This window comes from Chanodichthys erythropterus, chromosome 14, assembly GCF_024489055.1.
Source record: "Chanodichthys erythropterus isolate Z2021 chromosome 14, ASM2448905v1, whole genome shotgun sequence".
Lineage (NCBI taxonomy): Eukaryota > Metazoa > Chordata > Actinopteri > Cypriniformes > Xenocyprididae > Chanodichthys > Chanodichthys erythropterus.
Window position 1 is genome coordinate 40146712 of NC_090234.1, and position 26019 is coordinate 40172730.

The 26019-nt window shown below is 35.9% G+C and overlaps 1 protein-coding gene across 2 annotated transcripts in view; it reads right to left on the minus strand.

The window, feature by feature from the left end:
- The window catches only part of uxs1 (UDP-glucuronate decarboxylase 1), a 95629-nt gene that overhangs the window by 7061 nt on the left and 62549 nt on the right, over positions 1–26019 (minus strand). For both annotated transcript variants that reach the window (XM_067409113.1, XM_067409112.1), the window contains 2 exons: positions 16447–16566; positions 15653–15696 (listed from right to left, as the gene is read on the minus strand). In XM_067409113.1, the coding sequence (XP_067265214.1) occupies positions 15653–15696; positions 16447–16566 (164 nt within the window). The remainder of the gene's footprint in view (positions 1–15652; positions 15697–16446; positions 16567–26019) is intronic.

Below are 26019 nucleotides of genomic sequence, written 5' to 3' on the forward strand. Positions count from 1 at the left end.
CCAGGATTTCTTGCTTGCATGTGTCCAGTGACACGAAAACACAGCCGATTTGCATGAACGAACCATCACATAGAGTACACCTAATTTTATGCAAGTTTTCAAGGCTCATGAAATGAAATGATTATTTGATATTCAAAGACTTCTTTAAATGATATAGATTTGCTGAATGCAGACAGTATATGAGAAAGTATTATAGCATTTCCCTTGTTTTTTTGTTTGTTTGTTTTTTTTTACATAGGTTTTTCATAATAATTCATTTGACATAACTGTTAAACAAGGACAGTAATCTAATAAAGATGGAGAATAAAAGCTCCTTGTGCATCTGTGCTTAGGCACTGATGTTTTTAGCACTGTCAAAATAAAAGTCTTGGCACTTTCAAAATAAACACCCACTTCTGACACTTATCAGGCAAACAGAAAAACTTATTATCTGATGCTGATAATTAAAATCTGCTATATTATCTTCCTATATTGGCCTTGGTGATATAACGTTCAATCACTAACACTGTCAGGCTTATGATTTAGAATCCTGGCGTGTGGTCCTTTCCTAATCCGGTTTCTTTCTGTTCACACCATCAATTCCTCTGTATCATCCTCTGTACTACTGAATAAAGGCAAAATTGTCAAAGATGTAAGATAAAAATGAGTATAGGAATAGTTTACCAAGCATGAGATTGTGATTATTTTCTGACAAAAAATTCTCTTTTTGTGATCCATGGAAAAATACAGGTTTAGAATAACCTGTAGGCAAGTAAATAATGACAAAGTTTTTATCATTTGGATAAACTATTCCTTTTAGATGTGCATTGAACACTAGCTCAAAGACTTGCTTTTGATCTGTCAATACAGCAGGAAAGACGGATAATGAATTGGTCTCTTTTCCTTTAACTCCACTATGAGATAAATCATACTGGTCCATCTTCTCTTCACAGAGTGTATACTGCTTATTTGAGATAACACTCCCGTATTTATCTTTAGGATGAATCAGACAAGGGCTGCAAAGCTATCTTTTTGAACCGAAGGGGCTCTGACCCTGGGAGGGGTATCAGAGCCTGTGAAAAGTGACATTTCCTGCCAAGTTCTAAACTGAGATTTCCTCCGATCATCTCTCTCATTCTTTAGTGTGATGGAAGACTGATGCCTATTCCCCCAGAACAAAATGTATATTAATATTTAAGTTTTGGTATTGAAACTGATATCAAGGATCGTGAAATTTAAATTTTGGTATCAACTACTGGAATTTTGGTATTGTAACATCTGTATTTGTAATTGTAAATTATGTAGAAAGAGCTTAGGCTTCATCTTTCCTGCTATTCACAAGTATCAGGGACAATACTAATGACATTAAGGGTGTGTTCACACTTGGCAGGTTTGGTTTGATTAAGTCAAACTCTGGTGTGATTGCTCTTCTAATTTATTTGAAGTATTAGTTTATTTGAACAAGCGTGAATGCTGCCATCCGAATCCACTGAGATGAACTCTGATGTGGTGTGACTGAAATATGAATGCAACACAGACCAAAGACATCTAAGAGAACCAAAAACAGGACTTTCTTGTCATAGGAGTGAGCGATGTTGCCCGTTACAGTTCAATGCAGGTGTCTGAACCATGTCTCCTTGCAGCAGATCTTCATTTGTGTGCAATGGAGGAATCCCTGGAGCAGTTTTGACTCTTTTACACATTTTATAAGCTCTTTGAGTTCTCAGCTGGAAAAAAAAATATCACCATATGTACGCACATAAAACAAAAAGCATTTAGCGGAGCACCCAGCATTGTTTTGGATGTTCGATAAGTTCCGTCACAAAATATACATCATAAAAGCTGTTTTCATTTATTTATTTTATCTGTATCTTTAAGAACGGTTTTAAAAATGACACTGTGAACACTAAGTGAACCTGAACTAACTATCATTTTCTATTTTGATCTGGATCAACAGAAACAAGAGAACCAAAGTGTGAACACACCCCAAAACTGACTAAATGTGGTGAAATGTTTTGAGAAATAGAGAAAAAAATGCAGATGTTTATAACAAATCAAGTAGACATGTTATAATGATAAATAACTGAGAAAACATCACAGATAAGATGGATCTTTCTGACCAAGACTGTATGGGCAACATGTTTAAGGGACAGCAGATGAAACTATACGCTACTTGTATAGGATGTCTATGATCTATGTCTTCTACATTGTTCTGAGTGTTCCTGAGTAGGTGTGTTTGGGCAATCCTGCTCTGATCTGCTGCATGTCACAATCTCTCCCAGTCTAAATATTTTAATTCTCATCAACATTTCTAATCTATGCTCTACCTCCACAGGTCAACATCCTGCTGTTTAAGAGACTTATCTGCATAAAATGAATGTAAAGGCAATTTGAAACTTAATTATTGACCTACAATATCTGAAAAGCAATGTGCCTAATTACAGTCAATATATCCTGATGCTAAGATTTCTACCAAGAACCTACAGTACCAAGGCAGTGTAGGGTGTGATCTTATCAGAAAGAATGAGCTGCATTATAGCATTCTTGAAATAAAGTCAAAGTCAAAGTCAAAGTCAAAGTCAAAACAATATAGTTATATTTAATATTCCTCACCATTTCCTTTACATGTTTTTTTTTAAACTAAGATTTGATAAGATAATGGAACTCATTAACTATTTTTATCTTTTCACCATTTATAAAAATAACAACTTTAGGAGTCTGAACCTTTGTTTTTGAGATGAAAATCCCTTTTGTTTTACCAATATTCAAGCTAAGACACGATTGCTCCAGCCAATGTAATCCTTTCCATAGCAGCATGTAGCTTTTCAGCAGCTAACTCTGCTGTTTTCGCATGCATAAAAATGACAGTATCATCAGCATACATTTGCACTTGTATCCCTTCACACTGTTGCGGGAGATCATTAACATAAAGACTGAATAATACGGGATCTAACACCGATCCTTGGGGTACACCCATTGTATAATGTAAGGTACAGGACTTAACCCCTTTTACATATTGTTCTCTATTTGATAAATATGAGAATATCCACGCTGGAGCGTCAGATGAGAACTGAAAGTTATAGTTTAGAAAGGAGATCTTCATGGTTAACTGTATCAAAGGCTTTACGCAGATTTAAAAATATAGCACCGACTAATCCTCCTTTGTCAACTTTAGATTTTATTTGCTCTATTAAATGTAAAGTAGCTGTTTCAGCAGAATAATTTACTCTGAAACAAAACTGCATACAGTGTAAACCAGACTTAACTGTGTCAAAAACAATCTTCTCTGCAACCTTTGAGAGTACTGGCAATATGCTTATGGGTCTATAATTACTAACTTCATAATGATCTCCAGATTTAAAAATAGGTGTAACAATAGCTTGTTTCCATGCAGTAGGAAAAACACTATATTCAAATGACAAATTAATTAAATGAGTAATAACAGGAGTTAAAATATGGTGTCCAATTGATGAACATCTCTACATTTAGAATTTTTAAATAGCTAATAATTTTGTTAACGGGCATTTCATTAGTCTTGGTAATATTACAACTTTTACTCCAAACATCAATTAGAAACATATTTATTTCCCTCCTCACAAATTTCTCCCCTAATTCACTAAGTTAATAAAAAAAAAAATTATTAAAGGTAGTAGCAATGGCATAATCATCTTCAATTTGCTTTCCCTGAACTTTAAGTTTAAAATCTTCTATAAAAATTGGCTCCTTCCGTAAAAGAAAATTTCCGTTTTTCCAAATTAGCTTGCTATTGACTTTTGCCTCGCTCATTAGATGAAGATAATAATTAGATTTAGCTACTCTCATCTCTCGGATAACTTTATTTCGCAAACCTTTATAACAGAGCCTATCTGTATCTCTTCCAGATTTAATAGCTTTCTTTAAAGCTGAATCCCTATTTTGCATCAGCTTCCATAAAGTCTCATTGAACCACAGTAAATTAGTTTTATGCTTGATTTTTTTCTGAACTCTAACAGTAAATTTATCTCTTTCAGAATTAATTTTATTAAAAAATGTATTACAACCATAATCTATATCCTTAGAAGAGAGTATATCGTTCCACTTTAAACCAGCTATTTCCTCATTAAATGCTATTAATTTCCCTTTAGGTATACAATGAAAAACATTAGTAGAAGTTACTGTATTATTTTTAAACCTATTTTTTGTTATAGTTTCCATGCAACCAAGGTTAAATTATGATCAGGTAACCCAGTGATAACATTATAACTCTTAATTATCCTTTTGGGTTTGTTGGTAAATATTAAATCTAACTGTGTCTTGGAAGATTTAGCAATTCTTGTTGGCCCTTTAATTAATTGATTTAAATTGAAATTATCTGCAGTCTTTTTTATATTTTTCCTTTTTAATTTATCTTCCCAGTTCAAGATAAAACCACCCATGATGACATTTTTTTTTTTAATTCCTGTAAGTTGATCATAGAAGGTATCTTTTGCTGAAGGGGGTCTATATACACATAAAACAATAAATTACATTTGAGGGGATAGAATAATATTCAAACCCACAAATTCTAAATCATTAACGTTGTTAAACATGAGATGTTCACACTTAATGCCATCTTTGATGTATATTAATACTCCTTCCTGAAGATATGTCCCATCTAAAACATTGTTATCCAGGCATAATAAATACACTAGAAGAAGATGAGTGTTGCAGCCATGTCTCAAAGATTCAAAGAAATTTGAGTTGGATAATAAATGAGACAACTGTTCGTTCTTTGAAACTATACTTCTGATTTTCAAATGTCCACCAAAAAGTCATCTCGGTTTCACTTTCAGGTCCCATAGGACTTTTGCATGGTTAACAGTCTGAAAGATCTTGCATAGCCTCTGCTTTCTTGCCGCAGGATTTCAACATAAGCATTAGCATTATACGTTGGTACCTCAATAGAGCTTCTTGTAAAATAACAGGAAATCAGTGTAGAAATATCATACCCTGGAATGTTGTGTACGTTGTTAACTAAACTCACTTTGTTGTTTGGGAGGCCAGGTATATCTACAGGGAATCCCCAGGCACTCACCTCATTGTGAGACACCACCATGGATGTTGCCAAATGAGGCTCAGCGCTTGAGTCCTGCTGTATTCCTGGGTAAACCGGTCCCAGATTTAGTTGAACATCCCGGGAGAGCAGCAGCAAGATAAGCAAAAAGCCATTAATCTTTCGAGAGGACGTAACGGATCCCCACTGTCTAGCGATCTGTTTGCACATCACAGCGTGTCCATGATCCAAAACAGATGAATAAATTGTATAATAGCCAAGTAAGTTTTGATGAAATCTTCCTGCACGGATAGTCACCAGGAGAGCATTGAAATGTAGACAGTTTTTTTCATGCTCAGCATGATAGCTACTTGAGTTCCTGAAGCATAGCTGATCTGTGTAAAGAGTTCTGGACCCAACGCCAATAGTGGAGAAATATAGTAGCAGGGTTCCTACACATTTTCCATTTAAAAATTCCATACTTTTCCATACTCAAATTTCCAGACCTCCTTCCAAACGATTTCTGCCATTGGTGAGCCTCGGTCTCCTTTTCTGTTTTTTGGCGCACCAAAAATATTCTCGCCGCTTTATAATATTAATATTGAACCACTGTACTCACATGAACTGATTAATGGATCTTGAGAGAGGAAATGTCACTGCTTCATGTTTGTAGTCCGGGTCCTACAGTCTTTTAGTGATTTTTAAATTAGTGTTTGATTGTTGAAATAAAGTTTTGTATTTAGTATTCATGTCTAGGCCCTTCTCTTCTTAAAAACCACGTACCTGTGTAACTTTTGTTGGGGATAAAATCTACAAGTACTAATATATTCCGTTTAACAAGTTGGCATGACTTAGTTTGTTTCCCTTTCCGGCCATACCACTCGCTACATAGGCGATAATATTTAATTTGTCTATTAATTCGATACATTTCCTTTATAGAGATCCTTCTGTGATTTATCCATCTGCTCTGTTCTCGACATTTTATGTATCATATATTATCATATATCATATATACATATAATATATGAAACATTATATGTTTCATATATTATATGTATCAAAGTATTTTTATAGAGTAGCCTACGAGTATGAGTAGCACAAGCAGTTTCCGTAATATTTTAGAAATTCGTAACTCTATAAACATATTTGCAAAGTGAAGAGAGGTGAAAAAGGTGACATGTAGAAAGTAGATAGTTGTAGGGGGTCTGGGGGCATCCTCCCCCAGGAGAATATTTTTGTGATTTTAACATGTAAAGGAAGCATTCTGGTGCACTCTGAAAAGAAAATAAATGGAAAAAACAACATTTGCTTCAAGTAAAAAATAAAAAATAAAACATTTTGGCACCGGGGCTGAGCATTGACAAATTTCACAATCGAATGCGATTTTGATTCAGAAGCTTGCGATTTGATTTTGATTTGATTACCGTTGATTCAGTATTTATTAATTTGGGCCTATCAGGTACAGTACATGGCAAATTTCCTCAAAGAAAAAAATCTCTCAACTAATGCTGTAAACAATACAGGGAACCACAGCTGGTACGTCATTATAATATTAGGTTAAATTGATCGTAAGTTACTTACATATAGGCTAACTTACACATAAGGAAGTTTTTATTATAACGTTATAATAAAAGTGACAATTATTTTTCTACTCTTTTTATGTAGGCCTAAACATTTAAATGGTGACTGTCATAAAACAGATTTATGTATTCAATATAGAAGCACATGTTAAGTACAAATACAATGAATATGTAATAGCCTATAGAGCAGCACTTCTCAAAGTCCGGACTCCGGTCCGGATCCGGACCCGGAGGGAATTCAATCCGGACCCGCCTCCATTTCGTATTTCAACAGCAGTAACTGTGTGTAAGGGATTAAAAATCTGGATTTCTTACTTTGAAAAATGCATGTCAAAATCATTTGTTTAGTGTTTTATGTCTTTTTGGAGATGGTCCGAAATTAAAGCGAAGGCGAGATATTTAAAGTTTTCCTCCGTGATTCGGTTGCCATGACATCCAGTGAGCATATACTTTTGATGTAATTGGATATGAGTCGCGCGACGCAGCGAGCGTTTGAATGGGTGTGGAGCAGTGGTTCTCAGCCTACGGCCCGTCACAAATGTAAATGCTGCCCGCGATATGCCGACCATAGCATACAATTTATTTTTGTTTTAAAATTTAAATTAAAGTGAATTAAATAAATATAAATGAGCTATAATGCTTTATTTGTCATAAAATAATTTTGGTGAGCATTTATTATTTTCAGACATCAGGCAACGTAGGCTAATGACGCAATCACTCAGTTAACGAAACAAACACAAGTGCGCGCTTTGGAAGAATTCAAACAGTAGTTAGGCTAATTTTGTAAATTTAAGCCTCAAAATTATCAAATTTGCTATTAAAGGAGAAAAGCTAAATGTGGAAGATAAAATGAAGGAACACATGCAAACAAGAAGAGTCGCAGCATCAGCAGCAAAGGTAAGAAGAATGGAAGAATCAGTTTGCTGTTAGGCCTAATGAGTGAGATGGGCAGCCTTCCTGTTTGCTCTGTAGTAAAGTACTTGACAAGCAAAACCTACAATTTCAGAAGACTGAACTGTGAATTCGATGTGTTTGTTTGATGTATTTTAAATCAGTAAAATAACCGCATCAGCACACCTGCGGCTGGATGAGCCCAACTCTGCGCGCGCCCGCGGATCCGATGCTGCGCGAGGGATTGCGACGTGACAGAATGCTTGATATCGTCAGAGATTGTAATTAGCCTACAGTGCGCTCAGTGTTGTTTGTAAAAAGAGCTGAGTAACATTTGCTTATTAAGGCGTTTATGTGATTGTTTGGTGACTATTGCGATGCTGTTGAAGAGAGTCATACAGTCATACAGAATTAAATAGCAACTTAAAGTGATTGTATATACAGTTTGTGTGTTCATTGAGCATTACTGATTATTATTGTGAAGCTAATGTCAGTAAGTTAGTTTTTATTTGTTATTTATTGTGTGCAACATCATAGTATAATAATAGTATTATCTGCTAATACCATAACATTAAATCTGATTGGTTTGCATTGGTGACGTCATATGCAAATTATATGCGGACCGTGAGACCTGCACTTGGACCATTGTGCGGACCACTGGGAAAAAAGTTTGAGAACCACTGCTATAGAGCATATATTTAGCAAAATGCTCCTCTCAAAGTTCATTTTTGTAGCTAAATGATGAGTTATTGGACATTGTAAGGCTTTTCTGAGGTAGGCTAAATGTGACATTTTTACAAGCTGTTTTATTGACGCCTTTCTGCGGTTGAAACGCTGATTAATCGATTGCATGTGACATGACAGATTTTGGTAAGTTGTACTGTATCTTTCAACATACCTTCAGATGTTCAATCATTTTGTGTTGTAACTAGTAAAGTCAAAGAGATGGCTGGTTCACGAGCGCTATAGCGATCTGTCACGCCACAGAGCACAGACACAGATCGTGACTAACTCCAGTCTATGGAAAAATAGTAACCCCATTTGCAATTCTTATGAGAATCTTGTGTCACACAGTCACTCACCCCGAAAAAATAACTCTTCGGATGTAAACGATTCACATAAATGATGTATTTTGATTCAAAACTGCTAATTTCGCCACAAAGTGACTAGTTTGCAGGTATAATAAATTAGAAAACTGAATAGAGGCAATAGTCTGGAAACACAAATATTTTTCCATACTCTGATTTCTTTTTTCCATACTTTTCCAGACCTGGAAAAAACTCAAATCAAATTCCATACTTTTCCATACTTTTCCAAACCGCGTAGGAACCCTGTAGTAGTGTAAAAAACACACCACAAAACATAGATTTGATTTTTCCATGATTGCAACGTTTAGCTCTACTTTTGATACAGCCTCAGACAAGTATACGTTAAAACAAAGAAAATGGCCAATTATTTGTAAAAACAGTGGAGTCGCAGCACCTGCCAAGGTGCGACACCACGCCACCGCCAGTTCCCGTACATTGCAGGGTGGTGGTGATGTAGCGCGAGCCCACTTTTCCAAGTCACACCACAAATGTTCGATTGGGTTTGTGTCAGGCCAAGGTATTAACAGAAATTCCCCATCATGTTCCTCGAACCACTACTTGATGATTCTGGCAGTGTGGCATGGCGCATTATCCTATTGGTAATGGCCATCACCCGCAGGGAACACAGTTGCCATGAATGGGTGCACTTGGTCTGCAACGATTTTCAGATACCCGACAACTATCAGGGATTGTGCTATTGGGATAATGGGGCTGTGACGAGCAGGGCGGGTGAGAGCCGTGAGAGAATGGTGCGAGGCCAGTGATGTGAGTGAGAACGTGATAATCTTTCATGGAGGAGCTCCGGAAGCATAAAAGGAGGAGCAACGACAGTGAAGGACGAGAGAGGACCAGGCCTGGACTTTATTTTATGCTTGGTTATGTTTGTGTGGCTGGCAGTTGTCTGTGAGAAACTGCCGGCATTTTACTTTCATTTATTAGTTTATTTTGAATTAAAATTTGTTAAACGTTCGCCGGTTCCCGCCTCCTTCTTCCCGTATATACGAACTACATTACATTGGTGCCGAAACCCGGGAGGAAGGAGGGACATGCTTTCGGAGCTCCTCCATGAGAGCTCTGATGATGCTCATTATCACTCGCATCACTGGCCTCGCATCTTTCCCTCACGGCTCTTGCCCACCCTGCTCATCACAGGGGTCTAAAGTGTCCCAAAAAACACTGCAGGCTCGTGTCTGCCCAAGAGGGCATATCCAGGAGCCACATCCTGTTGGTAATCGGCCTATCCACGCTTGGCCTTCAAACCTGATGCACCAAGAATCTTGATTGGTCAGACCAGGTCACTTTCTTCCAATCATCCACAGTCTAATCTCAATTAACTTGGGCCCATTTCATGAGGTGTTGGCGATGGCGTGCAGTTAGTATGGAGCTACGCAGCTACGCAGGCTGCAATAAACTGTGTGCTGTGACACTTTGCCCTGGTCACCACTGTTTTAGCTGCTGGTGATTTGTCGCACTGTGGCCTTGCGGTCACTGTGAACAGTGTGTGACAGTTTCCACTCTCTTCTAGCATCAATGAGCTGTGGACAACACAGGGCTGCATGACGGTCCATTGTCTGGCCATCCGTGCCCCACTTGAACAACCTACAAGGAGCGCCGTTTTCAAGATTGAAGGTCCGAGGTGCCGTGCCATCACAATTTGTCCTTTGTCAAAGTCCGACAATATGGCAGCTTTTCCCATTCTGAAACATATACACTGCTCTGTGAACTGCATATGCGGCACAGTTTGGTTGCCAGGCATGCTCATTGCTCCAGGCTGGTGGTGGTCATAAATGTAATGGTTTGTCGGTGTACATTATACTGTACAATAGTAATTCTGTCACAAGTTACTTTTCCCGAACATTTATTTTGACAGGTTGCCATAAAGACCTTTGCATCTAGATGATATGATGATAGTTTTTCTCAAATGAAACATTAAAATGCTCATGAAATGACAGAATCAGAGCAGCTCTGAGTCTGGAGATTAAGTTTCCATGTTCATGTCAGTCGGCAGAGGCTGAGAAACACATTGTGCGTCACGCTTGCTTCAGTATGTGTGTAGTAAATGGTACTGTGCGTCTGCACCATTAATTCACACAGACACGGAACATGCAGGATTCATATTAAAGCGGTTTAATATTCACATATATTAGTCCATATCGTGATTTGATTTAATTATACTGACAAACTCTTAATTTATTCATCATCAATTCACGCTATGCAGTAAATTACGTTTTTATGAATTGATTCCGTCTATTTTTTCTGCATCGCAGAAATCATAGGCTACTGATACTGGTCACAGAACATGCACATAAATTTACAATTATAACATGCAAGTTTGTATTGTCGCCAGTGGCGATCTCAGCAAAAATATCACTTGCAAATGAATATTTTGTTTTGGGTGCAGTCTGAAGCCCTGAATGAGCTGACAAGTTGAATCAGCTGTGTTTGATTAGGAAGACATTTACACTGTGCAGTGCTGGGTGTACTCCAGGACCAGGGTTGGGAACCACTGGATTGAGCATTAAAATTTTCCAACACACTCTAACGGCAATTCAAAACTTTTTATGTTTTGTAAAATTGGCAGTGGTGGACAGTATCAAAATATGTTTACTTTGTTACTGTACTTAAGTAAATTTTTTCAAGTATCTGTACTTTACTATTATTTTTATTTTGAGCAACATTTACTTTTACTTACATAGACTGCAGCAGTTAATATTTTGTCCTCTAGTAAAAAATTATACACAATTTTGTTTAGTTTAGTTTTAGTCTATTCAGAATCATGGGAGAATCATGATTTCTATTTGAAAGAGACAAATAAAAATCTTGATTCTCATTTTATCCAGAATCGTGTGACTAACACAAATTAAAATAACACATGCACGTTCATCTTCCCCGCTGCTGCAGATTTTTATTATTGTTTGTCAACACACATTACATATTTTGTATCTGCATCATTCATAATTATTTTGAGCAATAGGATTATATAAAATATATAATATAAAATTAATTCATATAAGTGGCCTATATAAAATTACAAAATAAAAATTCATCAATCAGTACTTTTAAGTACATTAAAAATCAAGTAATTTTGTACTTTTACTCAAGTAAAATTGAAAAGGAGCACTAAATACTTTCACTTGAGTCATATTTTATGATACGTATCTGTACTTTTACTCAAGTACTTGATTTTTGTACTTCGTCCACCACTGAAAATTGGTGGCAAATTTTGTATGACCTCATTCATAGGATTTTGTGCGATCTCCTTATGCCTCACTGAGGGTTAGGTTTAGGGGTTGGCCCTCATGCTTAGTTTTTCCTAAATCAAATCATACCAATTTGCACAAAATTGGCAACTTGTAAAATAGTTACGCATTCTCATGAAATTAGTTGAAATGTGGTTGGAAGCTTCCATAAAGAATCTGTACTGTAAACGAGTTCAGTGATTTAGTCTGTGGTCTTAACCACGGAACGATTTAGTTTCCCTCCAACACTTCAAACCACATTTGTCCTTCAAAGACATGTCAGTCAACCTGACGTCAGAAATTCTGAATACACAAAACACAAAAAACAATTCTGACTGGCTAGTTTTCTGATTGGCTAAAAAAGTGTGGGCCGATTCTCAGACTCATTGTGCTGTTTCTTTTATTCTTATTTTCAGTGATATCTGTCAGGTATTAGGGAAATTTAACGCACAGTTAAATGCAATGCTTAAAGCACTTTAAGAAAAGTGGAAAACTCATTGTCTGACTGCAAGAGATATAAACAAATCTTTAAAATACTCTAGAACTCAATTACAGTACATTGATGTGTTGGATGCAAAGCCATGACATTGCTATTAAACACTGATCTACTAGTTACTACTACAAGATCTTCTTTCTAAAACTGAAAAAACATTCTCTTAACCCACCTCATCAATCAAAAATGTAAAATATTTCAAGATTCTTGATCAAAACAAATAATAAAACAAGTCAAGAGGGATAAAAAAAGCTGAAATGTTTTTTTGTTCCCTGCAACTTTATGTTTAAAGGATTGGCCTTGGCATCTGTATCCAACAGTTGAAACCAGTGGCATAAGAGATGTTTGATTACAATTCAGGATTTAAGCTGCTCTACAGCACTGAAAAATGTACAGCCTGGTAAAAAGAAATAGATAAAAAAAATATATTTCACAACAACTTTATTAACTCCAAAGACTGTATAAAAATAAAATATATAAATATAAAATGTATATAATCATACTACATAGTTATATTATATTTGGTAACACTTTAGTATAGGGAACACAGATTTTAATTTACTATTTACCTAATTTACTTATTAATAGTTAGTAAGGTAGTTGTTAAGTTTAGGTATTGGGAAGGATTAAGAATGTAGAATAAGGTCATGCACAATAAGGCATTAATATGTGCTTAATATTACTAATAAACAGCAAATATTCTAGTAATACGCATCCTAATAAGCAACTAGTTAAAAGACCCTAAAATAAAGTGTTACCTTATATTTTTTATGAAAGGTGAATTTGTCTGTTTTTCGTTCTATTTTTGTTGTTTTTAACACTACTTGTATAGCTATTTTATGTGCTGGTGAGCCAAAGACAATTTTCCACCTTGGTGGACAAAGATATATAATACAATACAATATTATATAATTATATTTATATATAAAATTTACTTCTATTTATCAAACTTGCTCTATGCCGAGTGGTAATATGGCAACCCACAGGTAACAATGGCTTTGCAACATTACTGGTCAGTACAAAGTCAGCCTTGATTTCCCTCTTAATTGACCGTTCGCAGGGAGTTTCATTGACAAGCGATCTAACCAATCAGAATGCCGAATCCGCCATTTTGTCCAACAAAGCAGCCTACAAAGTAGCCTATTGACGTCTTTCCACGTTTGAAACAACATTCATTCTCATGTTCATTCATGTTTATTTATAAATGGACTAGTAGGAAGAGATGATCGGTTTACGAGCCTCTTAAGCTGAGGCACTACAGCAATCTGTCATGACCATGGTCACGACACATTACAGAGCCACAAAATGTTTTTTTATTGTTTGCATTTCTTAAAAAAACTACACAGTTTGAATGCTGGGACTTTGTTTAAAATCATAAGTAACCTGCTTTGTCTTGTCTGTCGACATGTTGTTAGTATCCTGCGAAGGGTCAATTATTATGCTGTATGAATTTGCTAGAGTCATTAAATTTGCACGTTGTGTCATCAATGCCATAAACAATTCCTTCAGGAGAGTGGCCAGTAGTTTACATATGAAGATGGTTAAAAGCTGGGTAGAGCTTTTAGCAACTTAGCCAGTGTCTGCCATTTGATACTGTGGCCTCAAAGAAGAGTATGAAACAGGTTCACAGAGGAAAGTTGGAAATTCTGCGGTCATTTCTGTCTCTTATATTACACAATCCTAATTAAGCAAACTTCACATATTAAGGTAAATGTTTGTTCTGCTGAGATTGAGATAGTTCAAATAACCCACAACGGCTCTGTTCTCTTGCCCCACTGGAGTGTCAAAAACAAATACCTGTAGATGAAACTGGCTTGATTAAATTCTATTTAAAATATCGTCTACAAACAGTGCCATAATTTCTTTTGAGATCCTTTCTGTTCCCTGAAGTTGGAAAAATGATGAAATAAATGTGAAGGTCAGACGAAAGAGGCATTTACAAAATTCCACACACAAATGGTGAAGGTCATACAACACTAACAAGGTTCTGTCAGACCAATGTACCCATTCTTCCAAAATGTTATATTTCACCAAACTATTTTACTGCCATACAAAAGAAAAACAAAAGCACAGTAACTATGCCAACAGACCGGGAAAAGCTGATATCCTTCTCCTATTAATCAGAACATAGTTAAGGCAAACCTGTCTGCCCCCAAATATACAGATCCCCTTGCAAGTCACCCCTTCCTAAAAATATATTTTCCTGTATAAGAAGCTATTTATACTATAAATATATTATCAATACTACATGTGTATAACATCTGTAAAATTTGGAATGAGTGTTTTTTTTTTTTATGTGGTTCTCTTCACAAAATTTCAGCGTTTTTTTTTTTTTTTACAAAGATACATTCATATGTGATATGATTTGAAAGCATAACAACTAAACTTTTCAACATATCAGTTAATCAAGCATTTTCTATGAGCTGGTAGTGATAACTGACACATTACTCATACTAATAACTGCATACAACATAGCACCACATCATCAGTCTGTACACAAACACTGTAGCCTTTTAAATCAAAACACAGAGTTCAGCCTTTGAAATACCTTCAGTGTAATTACCAAAAAGCATTAGTAATCCCATCAAAAGCAGATCTCCGTCTTTGAAAACGCCATGGAGCAATCTGTCAAGAACGTCTGTTTTTTCCCAAGGTTCAGTTCATTAAGACAAAAGATAGGACTGCACTGATGCAGTCAGGCTCATTTTAATACTTTTGTCCTGGTTGACACATTTCATTTATGCTGGTTTTTTTTTTCTCCTTTTTTTGACATTACAGAGACCAGATGGGCTTTCTCACTACCCTTATCATTCACATGCACAATAACTGTAGAAAGAATAATAAAGGTGACATGAAATCGGATGGAAATGGAAAGGAAAAAAAGGTGACCGATGGATGTGTTGCATAAACTTTGGCTGTATATACTGGCACTGTATATGACTCATGACAAAAATCAGATTTTTTTACTTGCATCTGACACAGAATGTCCACCCATATGATGATTATATGGTCATCATGCCAACAAAACCAGCTATTCAAGAACAACAGTTCATGCCCTGTTGATCAAAGTGTTTCTTTTGTATTAGATATCCATGCTGCGAGATGTTTCAAAAACTGGTGGGGACAATATCGACCCTTTCAAAAAGTGGTGGGGACATGTCCCACCCATCCCACTGCAAATTACGCCTATGCATTCCTATAATTAGGATTTTTTAAATTTTTTAATTTTTATTTTATATAGCATTTGTTTTGCTGTATTGTTGTGTAGTTTTCATCAACAATGTCAATTACACATGCAGACATACTCTAAAGAGCTCTTGGGAGTTATGAACACAAAAACACCTTTTTTTATTTTTTTATCAAGTGCTTACCTCACATATTGGAAAGCTCTTGTCTGAGAGCCTGAACCGTAAACCTGAAAAAGGTGCAGAACAAACAAACAAAATTATAATCTGAGCACATGAGCTGCTACAAGGTGACTGAGGAACAGTCATCTGTATATGAAATCCTCATGTGAGCTGAAGTGTTTACAATAAGGAAGCGTGCACATTTAATGGTGTTTCTTCAAATAGGCACTTTTATGTCCCTGGGGTAGATTACTATATAAAAACAGATAGATTTTTTTCTTTCTTTTTGTTATATGAAGGTCAAATTAAAACTGTCTTGGAAACCTTTACCATGCCTTCATCATTTTTGTTACCTTTTAATGTTGTATATGTATAAGACACCCCCCCCCCAAAAAAAAAAAAAAAAAAAAAAAAACATTAATTATAGCATGACATTATGCATAACATGTGAAATATTATTTAATTGCATGCATTAGAAATGCTAACAAGGCAATTAGCCATAGAAATTACTTTTTTTTTTTAAATGTCATTACCCCCACTGTCATTTTTATCCCAAAATAATTAGTGATTTGAGATGACAGTTTGTGATAGGTAGGGAAAAAAGACAGAATTCTGTATGGATGGCCACTGTTAAAATTATTTGAAGATTTGATTAAATAAATCAAACAAAAGTGTGTTTTAAGGGAGTTTCATTTCACAGGGCCACACTTTGAAGTGTGTGAAGCTGAAATGAGTCAAAGTAAGAGAGTTGCTATAGTGTTAGGTGTAATTAACACTGCAATATAGTTCATTATTTTAATGAGGTGAACGAGTCTTACCGTCAGGGGCTCTCCCTGTAAAGCTTGCAGAATGAAATTACTGACCACTCGCCCGTCATTCATGTGCATACGAGATCCGAAGGTGTTAAAGATCCGTGCCACCCTCACCTCCACTCCTTCCTGTGAGACACATGCAAACCTCATCAACACAATGAGTTCTGCTGCACGTGTTAATTGCTTAGTGAACATGCAGCGATGTTCAAAGAAGACATCCAAAATGTATGCAGATTAAGCTCAAAATGCATACTGTAATCCTTTTTCTTGACAATATTCCATTGATACTAGAGATCCTTGTATTAATATCATCAAATTTTTGTTTAAAAGCCTAAGGCCTCTGGTGAAAATGCTTTATTTATTTATTTATTTTTATTTTCTAATTTAACCAAAATATAAGCAGCATAACAACTGGAGTAAAAATGTACATGAATTTCAGAATGTATTGGTATTTGGTCTGTTCCCCCATTTTCCTTTATTGACAGCAGCATCTGAGTGTCACAAATGTAAGGGGGTTGATCTGTAAAAACTAGGGCTGTCGACAGATTCAAATTTTCATGTTTGTGCATGAAGGCTCCATCAGAAAATGTCAGAGATCATGTTTTAAAGGGGACCTATCATGAAAAATTAACTTTTGCATGGTGTTTGGACATAAATGTGTGTTGGCAGTGTGTGTACACAACCACAACCACAACCAAAAATCCATTTTTTTAATCCCCATAAATCATAAGCAGTGTCTCTGAACAAGCCGTTTGCAGGTTCCTGGCAATGTGATGTCACATTAGCCACAGGCCCCATCCACGAATGTTGACAGACACTGCCGTTTTAACATAGAACCACCCTGAGCAAGTTTGCAGCGAGTTGTACACAGCCCACCATTGCTGCACTGACATGAATGTCTCCCAAGCATTTTAGGTGTTCTGTAGCTGGATGTATTAATCCACATAGCTCTCTCCATTTACTCCCTAAATCTGAGCTGCTGAAGATGAGGTGGATTAATTTTGTTTTCGAAGAAAATGCTCCCTCAACTCTACCAAAATTTGTTTATGTCTGTGCGAATCATTTCACGCCAGACTTTGTGAATGAATGTCAATACAAAGGGACAACACAAAACAGAGTTTGTGCTAAAAAGTTGTTACTTAAGGATAGATCAGTACAAACTGTTCGTGATCCAGCTTACAGTCTCCAGAGTGATACTGGATATGGCAGTAATAAAGGTGAGAGCATTTACAGATATAAAATTTACCAGTTTATTAACCCTTTCACACGTAAGTTTAAAATGGCTGGCCTGACCCCCCAGAATGAGTTTAAGGCAACCGTTATTTAGAACGTATCACTTTATTGTTTCCATGGTGACGTGTCATTGCTTGTTACCTGTATGAATGATGATCTGCTTTCATTTAATTTTTCCTTTTTTATTCAAAATATTCACAAATTTGTTAACTATAGCATGAAATATCTAATATTCCGATTGCCAAATATGTGCAAGTGGATGTGTTTTGCTGTTTAAACACCTTTATAATGATCGTGTTAGTTGAGCTGCATGCGCGATGGGCGCCGCCATGTTAGTTTGTGCCGCGCAGAGAATCGGATCTGTTGGATTTACAACATAATTTATCAACTTCCCGAAATACATGAAAGTGAGTCGGTGAACTGGGGAAGAATAGAGTAAGCTTTAAAGTTACTTTCACAATGCGTATCTGTTATGAATAAAACGTGTCGTATAATTATAATGGAAAGGGTTGTTATTTCTGCTTCTATAGACATCATTGTGTATTTTACAAACTCTAAATATATTGTTTTGTTAGTACTCATGTGTATTTAAATCTGTCCGTCTCTGGTTTAGCGCCAGCCAAAGCGCGCACACACATTTGAATTTGGCAGTTGATCACCTGATGCACTGAACATTCTAATCACAACAGTGTGATCAAACGCTCCTGGAACCAGCCAAGACTGATCACACCGGTGTGATCGTATGAGTCAAAGGGTTAAGCACCACCCAAAAAGGCATAAGTTCCAGTGCTTCCCACACATAGACTTTACCTGGGCTGGCCGCCCAGGTATATTAACGGCCGCCCAAGTATATTTGGTGGCACATTTTTGCTTTTATACTTTTATACTATAATGAAACCAGCTGTGTTTGATTTAGAGGCCGTTCACATATTGTGTCTAAAAACGGGTGGAAAACAACAGCCGCGCCACTTTCTCCTCTTTTCAAAAATGCTCGTTGCTAAGCAATCATGAGCCGTGTTCTCCATGAAGATGAAGTTTCAGTAAAGGATAAATGGATTTCCAGACCTTGCATTAGCTCTAATACTAGATTATACTACTACTTATGGAGATGAGAAATAAAAAAAAAACCAGCTCTGTACAGGTACGATCAGCTGTTCGTCCATCTTGGCAGAGCTTTTGATCTCTATTTGAGCACGTTCATCCCGCATCTACATTTAAAATAACGAACGTGAGTATGCAAAAGACACAACATGTGAACGGCCCCTAATTCCTATTGGAAAGTCTCCCTTTACTCTATGCATTTCGTACCTGCTCGTTCAGTGTGCACGAGAACCGTTTACTCCCACTGATAATTCCACATGTGCTGCAAAGACCCTCAGAGACACGGTGGATATTTCACAAAGAACTGGTGCGCACGTGATCATGTTTATTCCATATTGCATTTATAAGAGCAGCTGGCCACATACAGAAAAATTAATTGGTGTATGCTGGATGTATATGGTAATTACACTTAAAATGTATTTCCTACAGATTTCTCTAACCAGCAGATGACACAATTCTGCCTCTAAAACCTAGATCGATATCCAGAAACAACACATATTTAATTTTGATTATCACCATCAAGTGTTTTTTTCATAAAAATGTAATATTTCATATGCATACAAATGGTGCAGTTGAGGAATTTTGCGGTAATTGAATAAAAAAGTAGCCTACTTCATATCCCCCCCAAAACAGCATAATCTGTATCAAAATGAATTTCATTATTATTATTATTATTATTATTATTATTATTTTAATTAAGTCAAACATTATTTGTTGTTTGTCACATGTAGTAGATAATTTTTGTGCCGTGGGTAACAGGAGGATTTTCCACCCGGCTACCACCGCAAGTATATTTCAAACCTGTGGGAAGCACTGAGGTCTTTATATATTTGTTTACTGTTAGTTGTAACAAGTGTTTCTGTGTACTTAACTATGTTTGTTAATGATAATGCAAGGGAGAGAGAGAATTTATGGATAATATTTTAATGCACACTTGCACTGCGTTTTAAGCTCTTACAGTGATTTTCTGGAGTGAAAACAGATGCTTCATATTTTGTGTTAAGTACAATAAACGTTATAAAACTCATTGGTAAACTGGCTTGAACTAATAAAGTGGATAAAAACAAGCCAATATAAGTTATAACCGTAATTAGGGCTGGGCGATATGGCTGAAAACTGTATCACGATATCAGTGTTTCATGTCAGTCGATATCGATAATTATTGATATTTTTTATGACCCATTTAAAATAAGGACCAGGAGAAAAATATATTACATTTAAACATTTTTATTTTAAACTTAACCTTACTCTGATCATAATACCCTCAGTTATTAAGACAGAAATGTCAAGAACCATGGAAAACTCAAATAATTAAAATGTAAACATAAGTCTAAAGTAGGGTGACCACCCGTCCCGCATTTTGCCGCACAGTCCCGAAATTAGGAGCTTTGTCCCGCAAGACTTAAGTAGTGTCCCGCATTTAATTTATGTCTGTAATTTTTTTCATCCCTGAAATTACAATACCACATTAATAAATATAATATAAAAATCTATTTGTGCAGCCGTCATATTCTAGATGTGAAAATAACCAACCAGCGCAATCTTAGAGAGAGGTTTTCCCGCTGATGACAACAGAGTGGACAGCACAAAGAGCAGGTCTCATCAGAGTCAGTAAACACAAATACACCAGCAAGGATTTCATCTTCCATACTGGACAATAACCTCAAGAGCTGCTCAAAGCTGCCCAAATCGATGATTTAAAGTATGTAATCATCCATCCTGATGTTAAATATTTCCAACGAACGGTGGCGATCAAGCACCACACACGCAAATGGTCGAGCACCTACAGAAAAACGAGATATTCTCCATTTGTTTTAACCAATACAAAATTGCGAAATTCAGACACGACTTCCTTCTCACGTTAATATTTCATTTAATGTGGGTTCTATGGCGTTATTATATTGAAAAATGTAGAGAGTGCATCAAATGCGTGAGCAATCTCTCTCACAGGCGGATTCCGCACAAAACTGGACGCGCACGCTCAAACTTTTGTCCTCCTGCATGTGCAGCCGTGAATCTAGAATTGTCTTCTCTCCAGGATTTAATGTTGCCATTAGCGCAACATTATAGTGTGTGGCACCCACCGGCAAAAACATTAATCGGCGCATATGCCAAGTTTGCAAACAAATGTTAATCAATATTTACATAGCGTAATGATTGTAAATTTATCTGTCTAGCGTGTCACTCCCTACGTTGCTAGGTTACCAGAGAGCGAGTGCCTTTGTTAATGCAACCAACCTTGCTTCGCAACCTGTTTTCTTCCGACGAATAAAAAATATAGAATGTTTTATCAAACGCATTTTTTTATTGATATCGATCAAGTGTCTATCGCGATACATATCATTATCGTTTTATCGCCCAGCCCTGACCGTAATTAATCTAAACTATACCTGTTCTATCTCCATGCAGCATATAGTTTCTGACAGTATAGTTTCTGACAGTATAGTGCGTCCTGACTGACACCCGAGAATGAGCTCTTGAAGCTCCGCCCTCTTAGGCCAAGCACAGCAGCTCATTTGCATTTGAAGGGCAAACACTGAAAAAGTGCATTTTTGCTCACCCCCAAAAAGTGGCAATTTTTACTTGCTATAAAAAATAATCTGTGAAATATTTTGAGCTAAAACTTCCAATACACATAGTGCTGTTTTGGACTGATTGTTTGAATGAACTCTGTTACTGGATCATTCGATTGAAAACTTTCCCTAAGTTTTATTTGTGTTAAATTGTTTTAACGCATTAAGGATGTTGAAATAATCGCATGCATTAATGTGTTAACACTGACAGCCCTAGTAAAAACATTCACAGTAAGTATGGTTGGCAATTGTGATTAACATTGTGATTTACAGTGAACATTGTATTTCAAGCAAATGTGACATTAATCATCGAATTTCCTTGGTACACCTGTCAAAATTGTCAAAACTCTCCCATAAAAAGCATGTGGCCACACACAAACATTTCAGAGGTGTTGGTCATTGATGGAAAGCCTGTAGGCACTGTCAGCACCACAGGGGAAGACTTGCAACTCTTTTGTGCTTTTGCATCATGCAAATGTCAGTGCTTCTGAATGGCCAGCATCCAATCTCACAAAATATTTTGGGCTGACAATACAGCTATATTAATGTAACTTTATAAGCTTTAAGGCAGCTTTAAAGGGGTCATGAATTGAGAAATCAACTTTTCCTGGAGCTCTTATATTCATCGTACTATAAGAATATCCTGTAATATACCAGGCCCATTGTATGACTGATCCTGGAATGTGCCTGTCATAGATAGGTGAAACGTCGCCTCCGCAGAAGAAATCAAATCCTACTTCATCATTGCAATGTTAGGAATATGGTTATTTATTTATTTTCAACATGTCTCAGTTGAGATTTATTTGTTTGCATTCATGATTTCACTCTGGATTCTTTGGTAATTCATTTCGGCGCAGGCTTTGCAAACAGACTTTAATGATATGGACTTGACAGTGATGCAACAACATGTAAGTAACTGTTTTAATTCTAATGCCTGATCTGATTTGTAATGATTCATGTACAGTCAGATGTTCTTTGTCTAAAAATAAGTATTAACCATGTCAGTAAATCAAATCAGTGACTAAACGGTCAGCCTCACATTGTTTCTCTTAGTAGGATGAAAATAATCTGTTATTTAAACGGTGATCAAATTATATAAATAATGCTCCCTTTGTAATCGCTGGAGCTGTCAATCAAAGAGTTCATCAGTGAGTTCTGGACACGTGCCAAAACTCCTGTTTTATTCAAAAAATCTCTTAGTTGTATCACGTTTGCACTGTTAGTTACGATGGAAGCATTCGTTAGTGTGGAGAAATTGAGTTGCAATGACGTTCAAGCGCATTTAACAACATGTCTGTGATTGGCTACAATGTTCATCACTGCAAACTTTCATGCCACTATATAAATATAATGCCATAGATCTAAATGTAATGCAGCACTTTTCACTATTAGTTAACCTTGAGAGCTGTAATTGTAAAAACGTGCTAAAAGAGAGAGTAATACTTAGCTATTTCATAGGCAAAGATATTAGCTAATCACAGCAGTGGGCGTTTACATTGAAGTCTCACAGCAGACAGAGAGATCAAATGAGAGGGCTAAAATCAAGGGAAGGATTTTTTTTTTCCTTTGATGTAAAACACATCCTAACATTATAAGTGCACCCCAGGAAACATTATAAAACAATTAAACAACACAGTTCATGACCCCTTTTAGGTCCCTGGGACTACTATTTTTGCATTTCCATTAGATTGAAGCATTATTAATGGGCATATTATCAAAAAACAAACAAACAAACAAACATGCAATATTTTTAGGTAACACTTTATAATAACGTTCAGTTATAAGTCACTTATAAATGATTAGTTAATGATGAACTAATCATTTACAATTTTGACAAATACTTGATGTGATTTGATAATGTATCAACTAATAACTTAATCATCTACTAATGATCTGTTTGATTTATTTCATGGTTTATACATTTTTATACATTGTAAATCGTACGTCTTATTAATCATTTATGAATGTATAGTCATGTTTTGCAAATATTTGTTCATCATTAACTAGAAATTTACAAAAGACTTCTAACTTAAGAAAACATTCATTAAATTTTAGTATATAACTTATTAATAATTTATGAATATATAGTCATGTTTTGTAACTGATTAGTTCATCATTAACTAATAATTTATAAGTGACTTAACTGAATTAATAAAACATTCATAAAATGTTAGTCTATCACTTATTAATCATTTATGATGTTTTGTAAATGATTAGTTCATCACTAACTAATCATTTATAAGTGACTTATAATTGAAGGTTATTATAAAATGTTACCATAAAAAGTGTATTAAAAGTACTGCGTACATGCACACTGCTAGGCTGATAACTACCAACACTCATATTACAGAAATAACCCATTTTACCAGTTTACAGGCAAACCAATAACCCAGCAACACAAGAAAACCGTGATTACAAGAAGAAAATCAGGTTATTTCCCAGCAGTGTTGTCAAAACCGAATCATCCGTGTATCTGAATCTGAGTGTTCCATTTGTGCAGTCCATGTGAGCTGTGATGTTAAATAAAGCATCAAAAAGCCCAGAATACTAAAAAAAAATGTCAGCGGGAAACATGTATGGACTCATTTTCCACTCGTGTTTGCAGTTTTTAAAACAGTATCACTTACACTTCAGATGCATGAGATGAAATCTTGGGTCAAGAAAGAGTCAGTTTATACAATATATTTCCTCCTCTTTCTTCTTTTTCTGTTTCTTCAATGTTAAGTCAAACTACCAAATAATTAGGATTGTTATACCACTGGTTATGAGGGAAAATGTCAGTATAAAATTGTATACCGGTTTAAGTATACCATTAAATTCCTTATTGTTACACATATAGTATAGTATTGTATAGTATACATAGTTGTTTTTGTTTTTTTTGGAGCACAAAAACTATTCTCGTCACTTTATAATATTAAGATAGAACCACTGAACTCACATGAACTGATTTAAATATGTTTTTGGTATGTTTATGGATCTTGAGAGAGGAAATACCATTGCTGGCTATGCAGGCCTCAAAGAGCCATTGGATTTAAAGGAACACTCCACTTTTTTTGAAAATAGGATCATTTTCCAACTCCCCTAGAGTTAAACAGTTGAGTTTTACCGTTTTCGAATCCATTCAGCCGATCTCCGGTTCTGGCGGTACCACTTTTAGCATAGCTTAGCATAGTTCATTGAATCTGATTAGACCGTTAGCATCGCGCTTAAAAATGACCAAAGAGTTTTGATATTTTTCCTATTTAAAACTTGACTCTTCTGTAGTTAAATCGTGTACTAAGACCGACAGAAAATGAAAAGTTGCGATTTTCTAGGCTGATATGTCTAGGAACTATACTCTCATTCAGGCGTAATAATCAAGGAACTTTGCTGCCGTTCTATGGCTGCAGCAGACGCAATGATATTACGCAGCGTCTCTCTTCTGGTACCGCCAGAACCGGAGATAGGCTGAATGGATTCGAAAACGGTAAAACTCAACTGTTTAACTCTAGGGGAGTTGGAAAATGAGCCTATTTTCAAAAAAAGTGGAGTGTTCCTTTAATCAAAAATATCTTAATTTGTGTTCCGAAGATGAATGAAGGTTTTATGGGTGTAGAATGACATGAGGGTGAGTAATAAATTACATTATTTTCATTTTTGGGTGAACTAACCCTTTAACCCTCCGGTGTTCTTTGTGTGAATTATATATTTTTTAAAAATACGTTTTACTCTAAAACTGCAAGAAAATTAAAGACGTAAAAAACAGCACAAGAGGGTTAATAATGAAAGTAATAATTCAGTGTCAGTCTGTCATGTTTATTTTGTGACATCCATGAAGAGATGGAGTTTGGTGGGGCATCAGAAATGGTTAACAACTTCTGCTCTTAAAACTCTGATCTCCCATCAAAGTAACAAATCACTATTCTCCACAATGCTCCATGCTTGCTACACTGGCAATCCCAATCAAAACTAGGTTAAAAGGCCAGTACACACGGTTACATACATTTAAAACATAAAATAATAATCAAAAGAGAGATCACAGGGAATAAGCAAAGTGAAGAAAAAGCATCCCCATTCAACAGAACTGCAAAAATAATGTCCAAACATGCTTTCCAAAGACTCTTATGGACCCTTCTGCACCACAGAGCCACAGTGTTTAAACTTTTCAGGGAATTTAAAATATGAATGGCTCACTTACATTCATCTCTGCACAATAAGCTTGGACAGGACCAAATATTTTAACATGAATATCTTAACACTGTTCCCATGTGCAATGCACAGTGCACTAACTACAAGAATATCCATGCAATGATCATGAAATCAAAATTGACAGTTCTTTTTTTTTTTTTTTTATGAAATGTTACAGTGTTTATTAGGGATTTATCCATGAACTGAACTAAGAGCTCAAATATGAGCCATGAAAACAAAATAATACAGCTTATAACTCCAAAATCTGATTTTGGCTATATAAATCATTAAAGACAGGCAATGGCATGGTAAAGCCTGAGAGAAACAAAGTTTAACAAAGAATAGTTGAATTTTTAGGTCCAGTAGTTCAATAATTAACTCTGTGGGCATGAATAAAAACATGAAAACTCACATAAATAGCATTATAAATGAAAGATGAGAGGCAAAAATGCCAGAATACACATAACAAGAACAAAACAAGGACAGACTACATAAGTGTCCCTTT